Source organism: Aythya fuligula, chromosome 4 (assembly GCF_009819795.1).
Source record: "Aythya fuligula isolate bAytFul2 chromosome 4, bAytFul2.pri, whole genome shotgun sequence".
Classification (NCBI taxonomy): Eukaryota; Metazoa; Chordata; class Aves; order Anseriformes; family Anatidae; genus Aythya; species Aythya fuligula.
In genome coordinates, this window is record NC_045562.1 from 50,039,787 (window position 1) to 50,061,982 (window position 22,196).

General features: G+C 35.2%; 1 protein-coding gene across 1 annotated transcript in view; it reads left to right on the forward strand.

Moving 5' to 3' along the window:
- Positions 1-22,196, forward strand: part of NFXL1 (nuclear transcription factor, X-box binding like 1) — a 41,899-nt gene that overhangs the window by 10,463 nt on the left and 9,240 nt on the right. The window contains exons 12-20 of the mRNA XM_032186334.1: positions 1,856-1,976; positions 2,571-2,727; positions 3,473-3,564; positions 3,840-3,861; positions 7,714-7,854; positions 10,111-10,277; positions 11,091-11,160; positions 18,645-18,749; positions 20,837-20,923. Coding sequence (XP_032042225.1) covers positions 1,856-1,976; positions 2,571-2,727; positions 3,473-3,564; positions 3,840-3,861; positions 7,714-7,854; positions 10,111-10,277; positions 11,091-11,160; positions 18,645-18,749; positions 20,837-20,923 — 962 coding nt within the window. The remainder of the gene's footprint in view (positions 1-1,855; positions 1,977-2,570; positions 2,728-3,472; positions 3,565-3,839; positions 3,862-7,713; positions 7,855-10,110; positions 10,278-11,090; positions 11,161-18,644; positions 18,750-20,836; positions 20,924-22,196) is intronic.

Consider the following 22,196-nt stretch of genomic DNA (forward strand, 5'->3'; position numbering starts at 1 on the left):
CACTGCCAGGGATGCGGCATCCACAGCTCCTCTGAACAACCTGTTCCAGTGCCTCAGCACTGTCTGGGTAAAGAAATCATAAGTGAGTCATAGAATAAAAATCAGGTTGGAAAACTTCAAGGAGCTAAAGCTGCATAATATGCTATACTTAAATTCAATAGTTGGCTTATATTTGTTCCTAGTTGTATCCTACAGCTTGGATAGAAGTGACATTAATGATTGTTAATAACAAAGTTATTTGAAGAAATTATGAAGAAATAATAAATATTTAAAAATATTTTAACACTAATAATTAGTGTTAAGTCTTGCTGGAAGTTGTATCCAGTGAATCAAATAAGTATAGTTTCAGATGTAGAGAAGAAGACTACAATTTGTTGGAGCACACAGAAGTTAATCTATTACGATTTGTGATACCTTATTGTCAGAATGTTTAAAAATATTTCTAATGAAGATGATGATCTTGTTTTTAAAAATATATTCACTTTTTTCCTACACCCCAATACTTCCCTTTGTTCTGAGATTTACAATTACATATTTTATTGTCAGCATCTAAGGCCAGGTCAGGTTAGTTTTGCAGTGAGCTGACAGATCTTAGTGACTGCTGACTTTAAAGGAAATAGCATGCCTCCGAAAGTAACTTGCCAGATTAGGTTCTTTAGAAAGTAGCTGTTCTCACAATTGTTATTTTGCTGCTGATTAAAAGTAACCTCATCTGTTCTGTTTTTTACATGTCATTTAAGTGTTTATTCATGCTTGTTGAAATTCAGAATGTGGCCAGGGAATTGAAATGCTTTGTTTTCTACTATAGTACATTACAGAACTCTATTTGAGAACAGTGTACTCTGACCCTAACTTCAGAGCTAGGGTCATATGTGTTATGTAATCTCTGCCCTTCCATCTTGTTGAACACATAAGCGGTTGTCTTCTTTAATAGAATAATGTGTACACAGTGAGTGTATTGTAAGTAAATTGTAGACATGTGCTGATAATATATTCAATTCGATCTACTTTGCAGTATAAATATTGTATACTTCCATCCTTTTCAGCAGCTTTTTGTCACTGAGGCCTGCTTCTTGAGGTGTTGCTCTTCAGATCCCATTAACAAGTCAGAATTGCTTAAAAAGTTGTGCTGTGAATAATACTTTCAAATAATTGCTTTCATTAAAGTTTGAGAGTGCAACATGATTAGTAAGCCAAAATCCCACATCTTCTCTTTTAAGATGCATATCCTTACTGTAATTATTCAGTAATAAAGCTTAACAGTTGGCACTTGAAGAAATAGTGTGGGAGAGCTATAAATTTAAAAAAAAAAAAAAAGTTTTTTTTATAAATACATTGGTTTAGTAGTAACTTCATAAAGGAGGAAGATCTTTTCAAAAAAGCATTAACTATATATAAAGGATGAGCATTTCTTAATATCGTCCAAAACAATATCTTACCAGTCTTTCAGTGTCTCTTTTTATCTGTTATGTATTGATGAAAGATGACATGTCTTCATACACATGTAAGAGTGAAATACAAATGGCACCATTTAAGTGTTGTTTTGTCCAGATGGCCGGGCTGTAATGATGCTGGCTTCTTTTTAAAATGGGTGGGTGGAATTATTTTATACTTGATACCAGGTAACAGCTGTAGTATAATCAACATTATTATTACTGTTCTTTTAGAATGTTGAAATTCTCTTTCCCAAGAGGAATTTGAAACTAAGCAGAAGTAAATTAACAACCATTTGTTACTTAGATCAGACAGAATAGGGTGTTTATACCATGTGCATATTCAGAGTTTTATGTTAGTTACCATTGTTTGTACTCAGTAGCTTATTCAGATGATCATGTTGTTAATGTATTTATTTTAGGTAGTTGTAATCCCTGTCCAGAGACTGTAGATGTGAAATGCAATTGTGGAAAAACTGTCATTAAAGTGCCCTGTGGCAGAGAGCGCACCATCAAGCCTCCCAAATGCAAACAGCTGTGCAGGTCAGTATAGACAGCAAGTGTGTTCTAGTTCTTTAGTGGTGTTTAAGGTGTCTTTAAAGAAAGTGGCAAAATATAACTGTTTAAGCTGCAGAAATGATACTGTTTCTCACTCTTCTAGGTTCTTGACTATGCAGTGCAGATTAGTAATAAGCCTTGGTATTAGACACTTCTTTATTGTGGTTTCATGAGCATCTTGCTACTGTCATGGGGAAGTTCTGCCCCACTGAGCACTTTTAACTCTTTACTCCCACTCCCTTCTTCAAGTCCTTTCTGGTACCTCCACGAGACTGTTTACCTAGAAATTTTGACTAGGAAAATGAAAACGTAGAGTATTTTCTGCTGAGGTGTAGCAAGATTGCTTATCCCAGAGTAGAGATGAGAACGGAATTCCTGCGTGTAATATGCAAACCCAGCTTTTACTCTTAGATCTTGTGTAATTTTACCATAATATTAACCACTGAAGAAGGTGGTAATTAAGTGTTGTTTTTAAAAATAAGTTTGTCTCAATTCATGTATTTTGGGCATAATTGCCTAGTGACTATAATTTTGTTATTTCTTGCTGTCATATTGATTCCTTCTTGGATTTTACTTTAGTCGCCCACCTACATGTCATCACCCTACCCAGGAGAAACACTACTGTCACTTCGGTCGGTGTCCTCCGTGTCGTCAGTCCTGCCAGAAAACATTAGTGTGTGGTCATTTGTGCCCAGTTCCCTGCCATGATGAGGCACTTGTGAAGCAAACTGGCTTAGTAAGTAACTAGTGAAAGACGGTGGTGTGTTATTTGTGTTCTGAAGAAAAAGAAACAGTTTTTTGACCTTTAATCTTATGGTGAAGGTTTTTGAATATTACAGTAAATAATTGAGCACAGAGGTATGCATACTGCTTAACTGAGAGATTAAGTGGTTCTAGTTCCTTTGTTACCGTCTAATTTTGTAATATATATACTTGCGCAATTTTTATCAGTTACAATTATTCAAGAAATAAGCTATCTTTGCTGGCTAGAGTTTTATTACAAATGTTTATTTTCAAATATAAGCAGTTGCTTTTAACATAGAAGCAAAAACTGAAGTTTGGTATTTACCAAACCATCAACGTGTGCAAAAATTAGAAGTGAGAAATTGCTTGACACATTTAAATATGCATATGTGCATTTCATGATGATAATTTCACTTTTTTACTAAGAAAAATATTTTTATGTTTCTACCTCTGTTAAATACTTATAATTATTTTGCATTTTTTTCTGATGTTTGTGTTTGATTTTACCGGTAGGGCTACAGGCCTTCCTTTTCTTAGGTATAGCCATGCTAAAGATGAAATTTAAATTCTGCTTGGGGAGGTGATTTTAGGATTTCCATTAGTTTAAAAAAAAAACAAAAAAAAAACTAGAAGTGTATTTGTTACAAGTGGGATCTCTTTAGATGATGTTTATTTGAAGTCAAGCAGATGGTTCCAGTTGTGTTTTGCATTCAATTGGTGGTGTACTTTGTTCTCAGCATCAGTCTGCAGGTCCTTGGGAGCAGCCGTCTGAACCAGCCTTTATTCAAACTGCGTTACCATGCCCACCCTGTCAGGTTCCTGTACCAGTGTAAGTATTAAAAACAGAGAACAAAGTTTTGGAATAGAGTGTTTTGTGTTTTTTTTAGTGTTCTTGTAGAGATGAACATGAAAATCTTATGTAAACAATATTCTCATATTGGACATGCTTTTTTACCTGCACGTGATGCCTTCACTAGCGTGCATTGCACTTATTTTTACAAATTGCCTTATTTTCCTGTGAAAAGCCCTAGTACTGTTTTAAGTCCTATATTTACTTTACAGAAATACATGTTTTCAAAATCTTTCTTTTTTTGTCCTTTACAGGGAGTGTCTTGGGCAGCATGAGGTGAGTCTGGACACTGGCTTTTTTAAAATGAAATATGAAGTATATCTTCCTTTTTCAGTCTACAAAAAAAAAATATTGAAGACAAATATTACTCGGCTTTCTTATGTTTTAAAACCAATGAAACACCTTATCACAAAAGCTTACATATCTGAGTTATTTTAGTGTGTTTTTGAAGAATATATAAATGCTTTTTAGAATTCTTGGATAGAAATTAAACTCGTGATTTATGAAGCTATTGTTGTATTCTTGCATAGTTGTTCAAATAGCGTTTAAATTGACTTTTGTGTGTCTTCATTAAATTTGTTTTTCCCCCTTCTTTATTTTATAGTTATTCTTTTCTCCCTGTTCCACACTTTCCTCAGTTTTCTAGCAACTGATGTCCTTTGTTTGTTTTAAAAGGATAGCGAACGTAGTGTGGTACAGGAAAATTAGTGGACTAAAAAGTTATTTTCTTGATGTGCAGCCTTCTCCAATCTCAAATGAAGTCATTATGTATTCTGGTTTATGTTATAAGAAAATCTAACTGACCTTGAAGCTAAAATAACAGGCATCAGTATTTATAGTTGTTTCTGAAAGTCAAGCAATGAAAGTGCAGCTAAAATAACTATAACAAATATAGTTTCACTTTAAGGAAGTGAAAAATTCTAGAAAACAAACTTAAAAATATTTAAAGATACCACCTCCTTTTTTTTTTTTCCTTTGACCTTCTTTAATAATCTTTTCCTCTCTGTTGTAATGGCAACCCAATATGTGGCAGCAACATCCACAGCTGTTTTTAACAAGTTTATACATCAGCAATCGATTCAGGCAATGCAGTTATTGATCCAAGCAGGCTGTGAATACAGCTTCCAATGAACTACTCTGCAGCTTGCTGGATGCTAACTCAAAATGTGCTTTTAGAATTTTAAAATGACTAAAGAATAACTGCATTTTTGTTTGTTGTTGGAACAGTGGATTTTTGGCTTTGCTTTTCACAGTAAAACTTCCAGATGTATCAACCACTGTTTCATTTTGAGTCAATGATATCTCTTATGATAGGGTGACATTTGGTAAAACCTATCTTTCGTGAATTTACACTTAAACAAAATGTAAGCTCTGTGCAATTGGCCCAACATAACTTGCTGTAGTTCATGTAAGCAGTTTTGGCACTATTCAGGTTTGCATGGATGTAAACTCTCCATAAGAGAGGACAGTAGCTCTTCTTAGAGAAAGTGGTTCCAATGACCACGTTTGTAACTGCTTATTTCAGAGTAACAAAACAAATCCCTTCTCTGTGTGTTAGTCTTAGCAGAGCCAGTCAATGGCTTTGAGTCATGTTTTTGTTACAGGTTAGTACAGAAAATAGAGAGGAATCTCAGGGAACATATACTTAAGGGATTTATGTTTTCTGATGCTAGTTTAAACTTTCCTTCCCTGAGCCAACAGGGTGCAGTGCTTCCTTCCTGCTGCACTTCAGCAGCTTCTGGAGTGGAATTAAGTGTCCTAATCTTTAAGACTTTGATAGTGGTAGAAACAGAATGTTTTGTTTGTTAATGTGCATGTGAAGGGGGTGTTTAACCATGTGGCTTAGGGACATTTTTATGTACCTAAGGTACTCTTACCTTTAAACTAATTTACTTTTGTTAGCAAGAGAAACATTTCTGTATTTCTGAATACAGTCTCTCCTGTAGTAGTTCCCAGCCTTTGAGGGGATTTTCACTGGGAAATTTAAGTTTCACAGGTAACAATTTTCTCAAGCAAAGTTTTGCTGTGAAGAGGATCTTGTTGCTGTACTATATATCAGGTATCAAAACTGCCCAACGTAAGTAATAATGATGTGGGAGGTACGAAAGAAAAAAGCTGGAATGAAGCAAGTTACAAGAACTTGTACTTTACCAAGATGCCTGCAGACAACAACTGGAAGAGTGAATGAATGCAAGGGTTTAGGAACTGTACGCTACTAAAAACATGTTTGCTGTCTTTACATTTTCACTTGGACAATAATTTTAATTTGTGTAAATGTTTGATTTTAAATATTGCTGAACTTTTTTATTTCACAGGCATTTAATTTAAAGCATTTGAAGGGACTGATTTAATTCAACTTCTTGCAAGCCTATGTCTTTAGAGCAAGTGATTTATCACTTGAGACAACAGGCTTAAAACTACTTTTCAGAATATGTAATTGTATCAAATCTGTGTTCACTGAAATATGATTTTGTTGTGTCTTATGCAGCTTTCCTTTAAATAATTTCCCTGGGCCCATTCTAAGTGGTTTTACATACATTTAGAAAAGTTAGTGATTCTTCATTAGATCTGAAAATTGAGCAGTTCTCGATTCTGATTCAGATTGTAGATCAGAAAATCACATATCATCACAGTTGCTGCCACCCCAAAATGAAAACTTGATGTTTTACTTTGCTTAGACTACTATAAGCTTTGGCGGTTCATAGCAGTAGCATACATGTGCTCTTTTAAAATCAAATTTGGAGATCTAATGGTTATATTCAAAATCTGATTTTACGGAAAAGCATTAATTAAAGCCTGTAGAAGGTAAATGAAGACAAAAAAAAATCTTAACTGGATAGGGTATTTACGTATCTACTGTATTTAATTATTTTGTAGTTGCCTAATTTCATTAAATGCTATAGAGGAAGGAAAATGTTCTGATTTTGTTTGTGAGGAGTATTTAGAATATCCTGTGAAATCAGTCTCATTTTCAGGCAGACAGAAGTCTAAATTCTTGGTTTTGTGCAGTGGGATTGTGCAGAGGGTACAGAGCCAAGATGTTCAGTCAACTAAAGCTGTAACATAAAATCACAGCTTTAGTCGAGTCAAAGTGAGTTATGTCACATTACTCTGTTGTGTAATAATGTCAGAAATAGTTTCTCTTTTTCTCTGTGAAATGATCACAACAAAACAAAAAAAAATTGTCAGCCTCACATAAGCTAATTTTTTTTCATTTGAATATTATGTAATGTTAGGAAAATGGGAGCACTGAGTTTCCTCTAATGTTTTTGATATGGAGGGTATTTATACCCTTCAGCTTTAGGAAAGAAAGTAGCCTAGTTAACAAAGTTAGGAGCTTAAATTCCATCTCAGTGCCACTGAAAGTTAAAGCCTCCTAAATAGATGCTCTGAATTGTACTAAAAAGCTCTGTTAACTGGAGTGTTACCCTCAAGTAAGAAGGTAAGAATATATCACTCATAAGCAATTAAAATCCTGAGCCAGTCATTGAGCATTTTCTTCTTGCCCTTTCCATTTCTGTGAGTTATATTTGATATGGTGACTTTGCTTTTTAGAATGTCTGGCTTGCAGGTTGTTTTGTATTTGTAGAATTGTAAGAATGTTTTGGGTTTGTGATGACCATGACACAATCAGCCTTGTGAAAACAAGCTGTAGCCAGCTTCTGTAATAGTTGTAGAGGAGTTTGGGAACCTTTAATGGAAGGCATGAGTGTTATTAAGAAAGGAGGGCTAAATAACACCAAAGGATTTAAGGCTGCAGTAGTCTGTTTAAAGAAAAAGAAGGAAGAAAAAGGAAGATATGTTGTGAAAGTTAGCTTGTTTACACGTGGTAGAAAAGCTTGCTTTATTAATTAATCACTGTAAAACAAATGTGTGATTTTAGCGATAGGAACTTGAAGTCTCTATGTATTAAAAAAAAAAAAAAAGTCAAATACTTTCCACTGGTTTTGTTCTTTAGCAAAGGGTACATTAGAACAAAAATTTCTCTGTAATGATACTGTATTTGTATGCATCTATCTATCTATATATACACACTCTCTCAGAACGCATGTGCAGTATGTATGTACAGACACAGTCTGCCTATATATACATATATGTATATATCTCTTGTTTGTTTGTCACTTTCAGGTGAGTCCCTTACCGTGTCACTCTGCAGGTCCCTACTCATGTAAAAGACCTTGTGGGCGGCTTCTCAATTGTCAGAATCACACCTGCATGAAAGAGTGTCACCATGTTACTAAAATCAATGGTAGTGCAGATGGAAAGAAGGTAGGCTGATTTTCTTTTGCTTTCGTTTTATTGTGTTTTATATATTGTTTTCAGTTTTAATTGGAAAATAAAGAATATGCTGCTGGAAGGCACAGGATCTGAGATTCTGCTTGCATGTGATCTGTTCCCACTGATGCTGTGACATTTAGCTAGTCTGTACTCCTCAGACAATAAAACTTAGACAGCCTTAGGTATTTTATAAATGTGCACCTTTTTGTTTTACGTTAACATACTATTATATTGCTCTGTAGTCATCAAAACCTCTTGTGACATGGATGTTTCTCTTCTAAAGTCAGTTTTCAGAACAGTTGGGATTGAGTAACCTGTTGATAATGCCTCTAAACAAATGCACTTGCAATCTACTGGGGGAGCTACTGGATGGGTTGAGGAGGCTGGCATATATTTGTCAAAGAGCACTGGCAGTGCTGAAGAACAGGCAAAGACTTAAATCACTGGGGTGATGAATTCAGGTTTATCAGTATCTACTGGAAACAGTCATGAGACTGAGTTGCTGAAAATAATATGAAACAAAATGAAAAATGCAAAGGTGACTAGGTTTGAACAAAGCACATAGCTTGTGCTTTGAGGGAGTCATGCTTTGGAGCAAAAGAGCTTTATAAGATTTTAAAGCATTACTTTAGAAAAAGATTGCAATATAGACTCTGGCCATTTAGAAAACTGAGGAAGCATTCAATTGGATACAAAACATAACTGTTATATTTTAGCTTACTGTTACATTTTAACTTAAATAGGATAATTTACTTGTGAGTTCCAATCCTTGAAGAAGTGTCATCTATTAACTGTATATATTGCAGTTACTATATTAATTTATTAATGATTGTAGAACTTCAGTCTGAAGAGTGTGAGCTGTTAAGGCAATTTATGGACCAGTAACTTGAAGTAGCAGAGTGATATCAGTAAATCCTGAGTGACAAACTCTTTAAATATCTCAACTTATGACTGTAAGAGAGTGCTTACTCCTTCCGTTAAACCCATTGAAATGCGTATTGATCAGGATTATGCCTAGCTCCATTTTGAAGGAAACAATGCATTCTCAAGAAAAAGGGATGCTTTGTACCTGGGAAGTATGGGTAGATATAATTGTTCAATTTTCTTTATGTTTTTGTAAACTCCATTTGGTTTTGACATTTTGGAGCTTTTGTTCTGTTATTGTGATAAACTAAATTGCAGATATAGTCAAAAAATGGCTGATAAAATTTCTTGTTTGTGTCTGTAATGAATTTTCTGTCTGGAATTGAGGTTTGTTCTGCCTGTTGTATTAGAAAATACAGTAGAAAGGCCAGCAGTTTGCTCTTACTCACTGTTAAATTTTATCATAGTTTTCAAAATGCTTTGAATTGCTGTTATCTTTCCTATAGATGTTAATTCTGGGGGGGGGCGGGATTGTGTTTTGTAAATGATCATTGTACAAAGGTTTGTTTTTAAAATTCTTCAGCAAAAATTATTCAAATGTAAGTAGAAGAAAATAGGGGGAAAGCTGTATTAAAACTTAAAACCTTATGCCCTTATATTGAACAGCAAAAAAATGAAAACTGTCATGGAATTAGTCCTTTTGTAGCCTCATTCTTGGGTAAATTGGCTTTACTTTGGCTTTTGTGAGACTGATCATTTGAATGTGGTGATATGCCTTAAAGAGTGTGCTGGATAAGTTCAGTTGTTAAATCATGTCAATTTGTATATTTGCAGACTGGGGTTGTGGATAAGTTGTTAAGAATATGAATAGAAATGGAACCTCATTTGTCTTGCTAATGTTCATTTCATACTTTTTAGAAGATTATGCAGGCTATCGTACATGTATGGAAATTGAATGACTTAGTTTGCTTTTTAAACTTCCGCGCCCCTGTATTGCATGTATCATAACTAAAGCATTAAAATATTGTGTTGGGTGGGAAGAGATGTATGAATATGAAATTATTTTTCTGAGAGTTTTCCACAGAGTATTAACAGACTTAACAGCAATATTCCAAAGCGCTAATGCTGAGAGGTTCTTTTATGTCTAGGAGGCAAAATAGAACTTTGTTTTTGACCTACTAACTCTGGCATTTCTGCTTTTCTTTTTAAAACACATTTTAATAAAAACACATTTTAATATTTTGCTTGAGGGATATCCAACTGAATAGCTGAATTCTTTTGGTAAAAATAACCCAACTGTTTCTTCTATCTAAAGGCTTGTTAGTGACGTCTAGCAAACAAATGGTTGGTGTTTTCTTTAGTGCTTTGTTTTTATTTTGTTAGGCAGGTCCAGAATGTTTGCAGTGTGAAGAGGAGTGTACCAAGCCACGGCCACCTGGCTGTTCTCACCGCTGTGTTTTACCCTGTCATCCTGGGGATTGCCCATCATGCCTCCAGATGCTTAAAATAAAGTGTCACTGCAAACTGTCAGTTCTGTACATCGAATGCTTGTAAGTGTCAGAATTGAACTTTTCATTTGAATGCTACTAATTGGAAACCATTTGACGTGTATGGGGATGGGAGCTACCTCTATGGCAAGTTTAAACTTCTTTTAAAGGTTATCATTTGTAGTATAATGCATTGTTTTAAGACTTAAAATTTGCCAGTGTTTTTATTTGGTGTTACTGTACTAATATAGCTAAAATAACTGTATTTGTGTGGAGTCCCATGAGCAGAACTGATTTATAATGCTTATAATTAAGTAATATTTTGAGTTACACAAATGTATAGTAATCTACGTAATGTTTAATCTATATATGGGTCTTTTACAGTGTATAAAGAATTAGAATTAATGTAGCTAGTATAAAAGATCCTTACTGCTAAAACTTCGAAAAATATAGACTTGTAAAAAAAAAAAAAAAAAAAAAGTCCTTCAAGCTCTGTTGTTATTGGAAAATATATTAATAATAATTTGTGCTTCTTTTTAATTATTTGTAAGTGTGTGGGTAGAGGGAAGATAGGCTTGACCTAAATATAAGGTGGACTTGTGGATTTAAGCATTATCCTCTGTATGCATATTGCTCTGAAAACACTCATCCTACTTGTAGCCTTTTTTTTGTGTGGGTGTTCCCTTTAAAGTACTGTAAATCCTCTTGATTTGTGTTCTTCTGATAGAGACACAGTGGATAGTCTCTAGTAGATAGTGACCACAGGATGTGGCCAAATTACCTTACTTTTCTTTACAATTAGATACACTTAAAATACATCACTAACTGTATTGACTCCTCTTTTTTTTTAAACTTTGGACATCTTTTCCTTTATAGAAAACTAACGTCTGCTGATTTAAAAGAAAAGGATTTTCTAACTTCCTGCAAAAATCAGTGTCCAAAAGAGGTAAGCCATATTAACAAAAGTATTTGATTTGATGGACATCTGGAAGTCTGTGAATTTTACTTTTGTAAGGTTTTTGATACAGTTTCATAGGCTAAGCAAATTGAAGAATCTTAGTCTGAAGTAATACATTAGACGGTAGATGCACAGGTGGTTTGTGAACTGTATCTGGAGGACAGTTACTAATGTCTTGCTGCCAAAGTTATACTGAATGTTTCGGGGTCTGTCTCCAGGGCAGTACTAGTGAGTACTTTCTGTTCATGGTTTGCAAGGTTAAGCATACAGATGAGGTTGAATGTGGAAGAGTATGTTCTTTAATGTGGTTGAAAACTGATATTGAAAATACATATCCCTAAAATAATGGGGTGTGGTTTGGTTAGGACAAATAGAAAAAATTGTGCTCTTCATTTTTCTTGTGCAGGGCTGTTAATCACTGTGCAACAATTTTGGGAAGGAAAAAAAAAAAAGGGTGGGAGGGGGTGGGACTTGACAAGTGAGATAAAGTTGTTAAAGCCTGACTGTGACAGTGAAATGTTTAGTAGTATGAAGTTTAAGACAAGCCAGTTAATCTCTTTACTGTATCTGGTTATATAAAGGGTTGCTGTAAAGAAGAGAAGAATAATATCCTTAATATATGACGTACAGGCTATGAATGACTGTAAGTGTCAGGAAGGTTCCTGTTAAATACTGCTTTTTGAGAAGTAAAGCTTGTAGAGCACAGGAAAAATTGGTTGGAGAAGCTGCAGAATTTTCATCGGTAGCAGCTTAGACATGTATCAGGATTAGTCCAGTTGTGGATGTAACTGCTGTAAGACATGAGGCATGGGCCAAATGACTTCTCCTGGGCCTTCCCAGCAAGGTTACTCTGTGCTGCTTGTGTGTTTTCAGAAATCCATGTATCACTTACTGCATCTTTGTTCTTTAGTTGTCATTCGTTGTGGTGATGCTAACACTCTTTTCTTCACTCTGTTCCCCATTTTTTTTTTTTTTTTTTAGAAAACTAAATAGTGGAAAAACGAATAGTCAGGGATATTTTGGGAAGTGTTTCCATGCTAAGCTCTTCAGGATTTCTTAGAAATTTCTTAGAAATTCTGCTTCCCTGTAATAAAGAGAATGCTTGGACATTTGAATTATTGAAAATACTTAATTACATCATTATTTATTATTTTGTTATTCTGTTTTGGCCTTTTACTGTGGAGCTATGTCTTTGTCACCAGCAATGTTTAGCTGGCACTCATAAGTACTCTGTTTCAGCCCCGCATTCTCCACTGATTCCACTCAACTCCTTTATGCTGGTTTGCCTACAACATCCTCTAGTTTCAGACTTACCATTTTACCTAATCTTCTTAATTCTGCCTCAACCAAATAAACATAGGTTCAAAACTCTTCTTTTGTTGCATTATTTTCTAGTGCTCAAGGCGTCAAATTTGAATCCTTGCCATACACTTCTGGTTTTTGAGTAAATGCAAAAATTGATGGTATTCCTGTTTGTTTCCCAACGGTCTCTGTTCCTCTGCTGTTCGGACAAGATTAACTCATCAATGAAACCCCAACAGAAAGTCTGTGCTCTGTGCCTACTGACATCTTCTGCTTTTTGCCCTTGTAGATGCCTACGTGATGTCTTCTCTCTTCTGTTCATCCTCCTTGTGTGTCTGTTTTGCACAAGTAAATGAACGTGCCTGTCACCATTTTCTCATCTGGATGTCTGAAAGTTCTCTTCCTGGCAGGGGAATGCTTTAGGATATTATTTCATTGTCCATTTACTTCTTAATTTAGTCCTTTCATTTCCTTCTCTTTCTCTGGTTTTATTTGCTGCAACACTTCCTCCTCTTTATTTTCAAGAGTACTTATAATCTCTTAACATGAACTGTGTGTTCCTGTACTTCAGCTTTTCTTCAAAGATTTTTTCTGTATCTCATCTTTGACTTTGATTAATGTAGCCGTTGTGATTTTTCTGGACATAATCCCAAAACACAATCTGTGGTTCAAAATCCGTCCAGTGGCAGTACTGAATTATAGCTTGCAGTTAAGAATTGCCCTGCTGCACAGATGATGCCTTTTTTAAACTGATTTCAGTGGGTTTTGGACGGGTAGCTCAGAACAACAGAATTGGATAAAGCCTTTGTTTAGCTTTTAAAATCCTCGTTCTAAAAGATGCCTTAAAAATAAGGATTTATGCAGCTTCTGCTGACTGCAAAATCTTTTAGTGTAATTGATGCAAAAATACATACCCTTCTCTTCCTGTGTCTCTAGCTCTATTTCTTACTAGTTTTCTTGAAACAAAAAAGTATTAGTGCAGTCCTGCTTCAGTTAACTTGTATCTTTGTTTTATTGCTTTTTTTTTTTAATCCTACTTTTCCTGATCCTGTTTTGATAACTTCAAAAGTACTGCATGTTCTTCTGAACTTTTGTCTAAAAAAAATTGTTCCCTTTTTTGTGGATATTGAACAGTGCTAGGAATACTGTATCTGTATTATGAGTATATTGTATCAGTAGGAACTTTGGGAAAGCTGGCAGTCCTATAACAGAAATGATACTAATAGCCTCTTTTAATGGAATCAATGATATTAGAAATATAATTTGAAGGAGCAATCTTAACAGATACTCCTTTGCCACAGTCCCTCTTCTCCTACCCCAGCAAATACAGGTCAAGCTTGTTGAAGGGTCCTTATGACAAGAACTTACAAGCAACTTGGCCGAAAGATAAGGCAGATAAAATGCAGAATTTAGAACTTATAAAGTTTACAATCAAATATTTCTGCACAAAACCAAATTGAAAATGTTTTGTGTTGTCTTCACAGACTCAAATTCTAGTTACAGTTTTATGAGAATTTCCTTCTTCAGTGTCAGAAGCTGACCCTGGTTTACTGAGCTAGAAGAACTCAGTGAAACTGCTGTTTGTTAAAAATCAGCACATACTGTAACTCCACCAAGTTTAGCAAAATGGTTTTTAGCAAAATTAGGTTCAATAAAATTCAGTATTCTACTGAAATCTTAGTTTTGAGATGTTTGTCTATTTGGTTAATGGAAACTGTTTTAGGCAGTATACTACCATATTTGAATTACAGGTAGCATGCTACTTTCAGGGATTATGAAAATGGGTTATTGTCTGATGCCTTGAAAAAATACAACAGGAACTTGAAAGTCTTGCCAGGTTTCATGCTTTTGTTTTGGCTGTGGTAGTATAAAGCTAGAAAGACTTCGAGTATTATACAGTACAGCTCGTATTTCCTTTCTGCTTTAGGGAGAAGCAAAGTCTTTGATATTGCTACAGCTGTTAGATGGGAAGCTTTAATTAAAAGTTCTATTCCTTGTTTTGTAGCAATAACTAAATATCCTGTTGAAGGAAATTTAACTTTTTTTTTAATCAGTGGTGATTAAATTCTTATGATCATGTTAGCAGATGGTTTGGGATAAATCTTAAATTCAAGTTTTAACAGTCTGCCAGCTTTCATTGTTTATAGATTGATAGTATTTGTGAATCTGTTTAACACATTTTTCTCTATATAATTATTATTTTCTTGACAAAATAAGAGTACTTTGCACTCTGATACTGTCTTAATGTGAAACATGGGACCACGTTGTGACACATCTATTTTAATGTGTTAGTGCCATAGAGGCAAAATTTTAAGTTTTAAAAATATGAGTAACCTGTATTTCTATAAATGAAATAAATGTTATATCTAGGTTGCTGATTAAATTCTGTAAACACAGCTTGAAAAAGCATGTGGCTTGCAAAAACTTCATTTTGCAAGATGCACAGCTTTGCTTCCATCATGAGGGGATTTTCCTCCGTGTCTGGTTTAAGCAGTGGAGGTTTTCATAGAGCTCTGGAAGAAGAGCTACTCTAAACTGAAGAGTTTACCCCATGGGTTGGAAGTGATAAACTCAACTCTTGTACTCTTGCTGCTCAAGAGCAATGTTTTCCTTGTATGTGCGTTAACAGGTTGTGTTTATTACCTGCTGGTGGAAATCAGTTAAATGTCCATAAATGTTGACTGTTCTTGTCATCATCGGGCATGTTGTGATTTAAATGCATTGCGAAAGTGGAAAATGCTCATAAGAGTTTTGTGTTCAGAGTTGTGGATTAAATGGCTTTCTTTGTAAGAGCTTGCCGTGACAAATACACAGCCTGATCATTTTAGCTTTTAGATTGCTAGCTATTGACAAGAAGACACATTTACCATGAAACAGATCTGAAACAGATCTGAAACAGATCTATTAGCACTTTACATTTTAGCACCCAGAAACTTAGCATGTACACTCAAAAACAAGCAAAAAACCTTTTCCCTTCCTTCTCATTGCAGTATTTTTTCCAGCAGAAGCAGTAGAATTGCTTTTGTTTTCTGAGCTCATGGGGACAATGTTGTTTTCTCACTCTGTTAACATATGAAATCAAGAGGGGCAGTTAGTTTTGCAATGGAGGGAGTAAGAAGCAACTTACACTGCCAGCTTCATTCTTGCCCTGCTGGGTGTGAACGGAGTAGTTCCATGCACTAAATGGGTAAATACAGATGTCAGGGTTGGGTTAAACATACTTCTGTGCTGTGCTCTGGCAGTATGTAGCATAAGAATTTCTATTGCAGTAGCACCTGGAGCTTCACATGAGGGCTGCTGTCCAGAATTTGCAGCTTTGACATTTTTGACATGTCAGTTCTAAAAGTGTTTGGCTTTGACATTATTACTGCAAATGTGCCTAATTCATATGGAAGAGTTAGCTGGAAGTAGTAGTTCTAGCCACAGATCTTTCTTGCCAGTGTGGGACATCTTGCAGGTGAGACTAGGTTGCTGTTACTGTGTGATGCTTTTGGGTAGGGAGCCAGAAGGAGGCTGATTCTCTGACTGTGCTGCAGTAGCAAACTGATTTTGCAAGGTTTGTGGTCAGTGTTACACAGACTCTGCTCCTGGCTGGAACTCTGGCCCCAGTAGCACAAAAGGCTTAAAGACAAGCTTCCCCCTCATCTTTTCAAAATAAGGCAAAATGCAAGATTGATTTGCTGATGATCATTTGTGCCAGAGAAAATTAAGTTCCTTCTTTGATAGGGTGACCAATTTTTTTCCCTTCAGAAAAAGGGAAGATTATTAGATCTGCCACATCATGTTCCAACAGAAGCATTGCCATTTAGTGATTGTCTTATTACCATAAAGAAGAGGTTTAAGGTGGACTAAAGGAAACAACTCCTTGTAGGCTTTTTTCTTATGAAAACCAACCTTCCTCTTCCCCCCCCCAAACTATAAACAACACCAAAAAAACCCTAAATGGGGATTTGGAGCAAGAGATGTTAGCAGTAAGGACATTTTCCCAAGGACCAGCTTGAGGACTGATCTTGCATTGTTTTCACTAATGACCTTGGCACCAAAAACACGTTGGGATTTTCAGATGAAAATTTGTGGAGTGTTGTCAGTACATGACAGCTGAAGAAACACATGTGCAGAACACATGGGTGTGGAGCATGTTATTAGCTATAGAAAAAAAAAAGACCATGCATGTCAAGGCTAATATGAAGTTCTTGAGAGACAGCAGAAATTCTTATTGTCACAGCACGATTAGCTGGAGAGAAATGGATATGAGAATTTGCTTAAGATGTTAAGGGGAAGATACTTTATTAAGAATAAGTTTCAATTAAGGCATTGTATGAAGTCCTTCCTGCTGAGATGTCATTTGGAATATTACACATACTTCTGGCTACTGTATTCAAGAAACATTGATTTAAGCTGGTTGAAATTCAATGAAGGGAGTAAAGAGCCTTTTATGAAAGGGCAGTAGAGAATTGTTTCAATATGAGGATAAGAACTAACGGATTTAGGCTGGCTAAAAAAAAAATAAATTGCTTGCCTCTTAAAGTGAGGCCCTGTGTCGACTGTGTCCCCCCCCCGCCACTGTTTTCATGGTAAGGTCACAGGGACCGTATGAGATGGCAGCCTGTAATAGGGGACTGGGCTTGATGTCTTAGAGGTTCCTTCTAGTCCTGTGTGAGATGGGATGAGACTAACTGAAAAAACAATTCCCAAACCGCCAAATATCTATCAGTGTAACAAGCTTGTGACTTGACATGAAAACACGTGCACCTTTTGCATAATTTTAAAATGGAAAATTTTATCTTCTGTTTTAGGTGCGATTTCGTGATTCTAGTTTTGGGGTTAGCTAAATCCTGCTGTACTTCTAAGGACCAAATTTACTAATGTAATTTTGTAATTGTGTGATGTAGTGTTCTCATTCTTGTGGATGGTGTGATGTAGTATGTATACCTTTTCAGTTATTAATAAATGAAAAAGTATTTTAAAGTTTCCAGAATCACAGAATCATCTAGGTTGGAAGAGACCTCCAAGATTACCTAGTCCAACCTCTGACCTAACACTAACAAGTCCTCCACTAAACCATATCACTAAGCTCTACATCTAAACATCTTTTAAAGACCCCCAGGGATGGTGACTCAAGGGTATCTTAATCCCTTGATGGCAGTTAACAGTTGACATTTCACTTTTGATTAAAAAAAAAAAAAAAAAAACAACTCCAAAATATTTTTAACAATTTTCAATAGTTTTGTGATTTAGAAGTACCTTTACAAATAAATCAAATGGATATTTCATCTGAGTTGTCACCTTCAGTTATCAACAGTATTGGGTTATGTAATTGAAAATGGTAAATCAATGTTGTGAAGATTTTTTTGGGGTCTGTGTATGAGCAAGGTCAGTCAAGATCCTAAGAGGAAGTGAAAAAATTTGTTTAAACTCTTGTCATTTTTTAATCTAATATAATGCTGGGAACACTGTTACATTCCTAAAAGGTAGCATATTTAAATTATATATAATCTGTGATAATATTTTGTGTGTTAATATTTGAATGATAATATTTTCGTTATAAGTGATTTTCCATGGCAGTTTAAAAACTTCTTTATCAAATGTCAAAAACAGGATAATTTACCAAATGCAGAAGTTTAGGATTTTGTGAAATTAATTTGGACATCAGAATGTTGATGACCTGTATTTGAGTTCTGCATAGTTCAAAACTAAGTTTTATCTGCAAGAATTTCTTGTAGTATTTTGACTTCTAATTCTTGCTTTTGTTGGTTCTGTCTGATCTAAAATTTGCTATAGTATGTTTAATTTCAATTTTCTCTATTTTTTTCTTGTTTCTTTTGTTTGTTTCTTCTTACCTTACCTACTTGTATTCCCCCAACATACAGGTAGTTAGGGTAGATGTATAAATTACTGTGGAGAGGACTGTTCATACACCATTTGAAGGAATAATTGTCTTTTAATCAAGCTGTGCAAATAAAAGATATAATTCAACAGAAGCCGAAAAGCTGCGAGTAACAAGCCAATATGTAAAGGGGAAAAAAAAGTCACTTATTTCACAAGTGGAAAAAAATGATAAGCTGAATGAGTTTTCTGTTTAGCTGTGGTGTCTGAAATAAAACTAGTTCATAGATTCCTTGTAATTTTACAGTAACTTACTGTGTGTGGATTTTTTTTCCTGTTTGTAGTTGCCCTGCGGTCACCGGTGTAAAGAGATTTGCCATTCAGGTTGCTGTCCTCTGAATTGCAACCAGAAAGTTAAACTCCGATGTCCTTGTAAGAGACTGAAAAAGGTAAATTGTTATGCTACTGCTTTGAGAGTGATGCATTTCCTTTGTGTGTTTCTAGGTTTGTGTGGATAGATTCTCTGGTGCAGATTGGAATAGTATCAGTTACTGAGGTAGAGATGTAACAGTTCACATCAGCTGGAGATCTGGGTGGCACAATCAAAAGATTCTATGGAGAATATAAAATCCTGTTAGCTGCCAGACTTACAAAATATGTTAGCTGCCAGACGTATAATACTTCTGTCTTCAAGCACACTTGAATTTGTGTAGCTCCACTGGGAGAACAGTCAGATGATTTGGAGTGATTTAAGAAGAAAAAGCACATTTTCCTGATGGTATCAGGAAAGCTTATAATTATAAAAGTTGGAACAAGCACAGATGTTGTGAATCCCTAACCAATGTAAAATTGCTTAAGGTTCTTTGCAACACTAAAAGCAAATAGAGGCATTAGTGTTAGCTTATTATCCTTAGCTTTTAACAGAGATAAGGGACAAAGCAATGTAACAAGTTCATTATAGCTATATGGTGAACTCTTGGCAAATACTAACGACTTAAAAGTTAATTAAATGACTTTAATTAAGCATGGTTAAATTATTTTTCTACATACAGTGTAGAATACCTGTGTATTTAGTCTTTTGTGTCTGCAGCCTTCCACATGACCTTGAAGATGAGGAGAAACAGAATTTAGTATCTAATAATTACAATTGGTATTTCTGTAGAGAAGAATTCAATCTTCTCCCCATGAGTGCTACTGTTAAAGTATATTGTTTATAGGACACTTATTCCAAGCTACCCTCTAAATAGAACTTATCTTGATGGTAAACAGATGATCCAGGTTTACCAGATGAACCTCAGTGTTTCTGTTCTGCTGCCATCACCTGAACTTTCTTTCACAACACCTGTTGCTATTAAAACAGGCCTGTCACCAACACTCTCATAAGATTATCTGTTCTTTGCTTTGAATGGGCTGGTTCTAGCCTTTTCCTGTACTTGTGCTTGGTCCCACTTTTCTGTCCTTCGAGCTTGCTGCAAGAATTAAGTATTTGATTTTGTAAGCTTTGGAGATCAGTATCAGCCTTTCTTAGCTGTTTTCTTATCAGAGGACTCATTGAACCAGCACAACCAATATCAGATGTATGAGTTCATGGTTTGAGTGTAAAACAGATTTTTTTTCCATCTTCTTCTGGTGTTGAAATTAATGTGGCATCATGACACTGTGCATATGGAAATATAAGGACATATTAACCACTTGAATTTGTAACTGTCAACTTTTAGCAGACCATATTCTTAACCATCTCTTCACGTGCTTTTTTCTTTTACATGCTTGAATTGGTCTGAAGAATAGTTAGGTTTCCAAAAAATATTGTCAAACTGTATTTGTACCCTTTAAAAAAAAAATGTTTTAAAAAGTGTCTTATTCATAAGTTGAATTCTTATTTTTTTTTGTTTAACATCACATAAGTAAACTTCTGTGGATTTTTTGCATGCATTATGAACATTGAAAACTTGTTCTGCTTCTCGTCAAAATTATGAAAACCAGTATAGCTTCTTTTATGTTAGCATGCTTTCCTGCAAAGTCCTTCTTAGGCTAGTAATACGGATAACAACAGTTCTGTCTTCTTTCTTTCTCTTTTTTTTTTTTTTTTTTTTTGTGCATGTGTGTCTTCAATATTAGGAAGGGGGAGATGGGGGAAGGGGAGGAAGTGAGGGAGATCTTCCCATGACCAGACCTTGCCCTGTAGTCTCAGCCAGTTAAGAGAATGCATATGAAGTTACTGAGACTCTGAATGGTAACTCTTTCTCTACCAGAGTTCACAAGGTTATATTACTTTGTCTTAAATAAACAAGCAGGGAAAAAAAAAAAAAGAGAAGAGAGGAAAAATTAAACTGAACTGTTTAAGGAAGACACAAAAGGACACTTCAGTACAAAGTTGCAGGTTCAAATAATACTTATTCATTAGCTTTATTCTCTGTGTAACAACAGTTTTAACAAATAATAATGTTTTACAATTATTTTCATAGCAAAATGAACATTATAATTCCAATTTTATGTAGGGAAATGGATTATAAACTACTGAATTTATACTTAACAGGAAGTACAGTGCAGCAAGATACAAGAAGGCCAAGTTTCACTGGAATGTGATGCATTATGCAAGGAAATGAAACGGAAGGCATCTGAGGTAATGTATCCATTGTAGCTATAATTTATCCTCATTGCTTTGAGAAAAATTGGAAAAAATGAACGCAGAATTATTTTTTCAAGACAATACAGGCAAGCAATACAATGTAATTCAATGTGCGGTTTAATAGCAGCTACCTTTTCAGACTATTAAATTTCGCTTAGTGGAGAAAATTGCACTGCTTGTAGACAGTGCTAATTAACTCAGTGAACTCCTGTGTTAAAATAATACTTTTTTTTTTTTTAACATCCTTTGTTAGAATTGGAGCTTTCCTGTTCTACTGAGATCAAGTGGAAGTCATCACTGCTGCTGATCAGAGCTGTAGGATTAGGGCCAGCCACTTCACAGGACATTTAGCTTTTTCCATTTGAAAGTTGGTCAGATTGAGCACTCGTGAAGTATGTGATCTTGTCACATGCTATTATCCTGTACTAGAAGTATGGAAAGATTTCAGCAGTTGCAGTAACCTTTTCAGCCTATACTCTAGTTCTTCTGTTTTATGAGGTAAAGAAACTACTGCATAATCTTACCTGGAGAAACAGAATATCGACATTGCTTTTATTGGCCTTTTACAGAAACATAAAGAGTTGGTGCATAAATTGCTTGACTTTTATCAGCTAAGTATCAGATGTAATAAACATACAATCAAAAAACCTCAGTCTGTTGAGCAAGTCAGAAGTCAAACTGACTTTTCTACTTCTGCTCAGAATTTTGGGATTAACAAGCAAATTTTAACATACCATATAAACCAAATCTTAGGACTTTGCAAGCAGCTTGAATGCTAAAACTCTAGAAATCTGAACACTAACAAGCCATTCCAGTAAGAATGTGGAAGAAGTGAGTTTGTAAGAGGTGGTGTGCACTAAAGCTGGGTGAATTCATAAAAGCCTACAAGGAACCAGGACACAGGAGCACATTTCAGTGTGGTGCAGCGCAGTGTCAGCTGCTGTCTTGCATTAGCAGATATTCCTATTTCTTGCTCATGCTATTGCATCCTACTAGGAGGAATGTTCCAGTGCAACAAGCAAGTGATTACAAGTTTCTACTATAAGCAGTGCCACATATGCATTGCGTGGTGTAACCTAGTTTTGTGTACCTTCTTCACAGAAGAATATGGATTTCTTTGTTGTGGGTTTTTGTATGAGATTTGATTAAAATTCTTACTAGGAACCTTTTAGCAGCCTGTGTGGATTTGCAAATGACATGCTAGAATGATCTTCTATGATACGCACTTTATTATGTCAATTACTATTTAATGTGTCAAGACTGTTAA